This window comes from Mus musculus, chromosome 17, assembly GCF_000001635.26.
Source record: "Mus musculus strain C57BL/6J chromosome 17, GRCm38.p6 C57BL/6J".
Lineage (NCBI taxonomy): Eukaryota > Metazoa > Chordata > Mammalia > Rodentia > Muridae > Mus > Mus musculus.
The window spans coordinates 20,845,674-20,847,953 of record NC_000083.6 but is presented as its reverse complement, the minus strand read 5'-3'; the positions used below and the strand labels follow the sequence as shown (position 1 = coordinate 20,847,953).

At 35.8% G+C, this 2,280-nt stretch overlaps 1 protein-coding gene across 1 annotated transcript; it reads right to left on the bottom strand.

Moving 5' to 3' along the window:
- Window positions 1-452: 452 nt before the first annotated feature.
- Window positions 453-1,403, bottom strand: Vmn1r230 (vomeronasal 1 receptor 230). Its single transcript, NM_134197.1, has one exon. The coding sequence runs from the start codon at window positions 1,401-1,403 to the stop codon at window positions 453-455; it is 951 nt and encodes a 316-aa protein (NP_598958.1).
- Window positions 1,404-2,280: the final 877 nt, after the last annotated feature.

Below are 2,280 nucleotides of genomic sequence, written 5' to 3'. Positions count from 1 at the left end.
GAGTATATGTGAACTGAACAAGGCTTTCTATGGTAAAAATTTACCAGCATTTAACCAGTATTTGTGGTTACTTAGTCTTGGGCCTATGGAGTAAAGCTTAGTTAGAACACATAGAAAATGTACAGAGCATTTAGTATGCTATGTATCCACCCACCTGTTAGCAAAAGTGGAGATGATTTGCTAAAACATATTGAGACTGTTCTCATCAAGAAAGCCTGGACAAAAAAAAAATGCTGGGAAATGTGTCAATTAAAGTGTCAAAATCCCCAGATCAACACAATTTTGCTAATCTTGGAAAAAAGTCCCACTAGCTGAAGTAACCTAAATAACCATTATGATTTAACTTATAAAGGCATTTGCCTGTATAATGTCTTCTCCAAAGCATGGCTGTTTTTTTTTAAACTGGACTCTTCAAAAGCATTCAAAGTATTAACATGTTTTGTATACTTTTCCTAGAGGAAGCAGAGTTTGGAGAGAGGGGATGATTGACTCATAAGTACAAAAGGGATTGAAGTGGGAATACATAAAGATATAATGTTTGCGAAAGTCATTAGCCACCAATTTGAACTGTGAAATAGAGCATTGTAAGCATGTAAGATGGCAGAGAGTGTATAAAAAGCCATAAAGATGGAAACTAGGACCAGGATGCTCTGAATGGCTCTGGATTCAGGGGTGCTGCTAGGGGAAGCATGAGTACTGCGGACGTATTGAACTTGCTGTTTGTGCCTATACAGAATGACAATCACTGAGCTACCTGACCAGGTGATGAGACCAGAGAACAGAATTTCAGGAAACACAAAGAAAGTTATATATAAGGAAACTGTGTTTTTGTCATATCCTACAATAGTATAGAGTTTGAAATTTGTATCCTTTGTTTTGTTTTTCCCAGTAAATGTTATGGACATGTACAAAGGGAAAATAACATTTATGAAGATGTACAAGACCCAGCAGAGAGAAATGCAGAGACTAATATTCTTTGGAGATTTGACTCTAATATTCTTCCAACAGGAGTTTCTTGGGATGATAGTGATGGTCTGGAAGACACTCAAGAGGCAGATGGTGACAATGGACATACTCCTGAAAACCCTTAAAACATACATAAAAAATTGATAGCTCCAATCATCAAAGAAAAGTTTCAACCCCAAAGCTCCCATTGTGATAGACATTCCTTTCGAGAGCATGATCAAGATATTCACTATGATCAGATGCATAATAATCAAATCTGTGGGCTTTCGTTTGTGTTTCTTATAATAAATAATCAAGTAGTAGGAAAGGAGAAAGGTGTTTCCTAGAATCCCAACTGTACTCTGTAACAGATATATTATTCCTGTTCCCAAATTCCTGGCATCCATATTATGACTGAGAAAAACTGACTTCAATATATGCCACCAAACACTTCTCATGCTTCAAATGATGGTTACATTTTTGTATCTGAAATGGTACTATGCACATGTTTTAACAAATGTACAAGAATCACATTAGCTGAAGATCAAAAACCCAAGATGGTCGGCAGAACAAAATACTGTCTGCATTACCTCCTACAGTTATTGAAATACCAACAAATTCCAATGTGAACTGGTGAAGTCTTCAAATGCACATGTTTATGGAGTAAATTCCATAAATTTTATATATTTATAAAATGTTAACATTAAGGATAGGGCAAAGTTATCCTGGTAGAAAAAGTGACATGTGAGCTCAAAATGAAAGAATGCTCAGTTCTACAAACCCACCCACATTGCAGAAGCATTCTCTCATCATCTTCTTCAAGGAAGAAATCTATTGGAAATGACACTCTCATATCAATATTAACATTAAAACTGACAGTGCTAGAGAAGGAAAGAACATGTTTCCTACTCTGATGATTATGTGTTTTAAGTCCTACTAACCATTAGACGGAAATGATAAATTAGGTGTTACCTTAAGAGCTAACTCTTTAAATATCACTCCCCCCCACACACATGTAGAAATGGTAATACAGAATTAGGATGAGAAGAGTGGGTGGAGGATGCATACTCTGCATAAGGAATTGTACCTAACACAATGGAGAGAAAATAAGTAAATGATTCCAACAGAGATTAGTTAGAAAAGGGTAGTGCTCAAAACAGAATATATAATGGAAGAAAGTACAGTGTTTCTATCTAATCCATTACCTGGCATCATCTAGCATCTGAATAGCAGGAGAAAGGTGAAGAAAAAAAATCATATGAAAGAGTAACTTTTGGTACACATGTCAATGAAACAAGAATCCTGGCTATGGAGTTCACATTGCTTCACAAATGT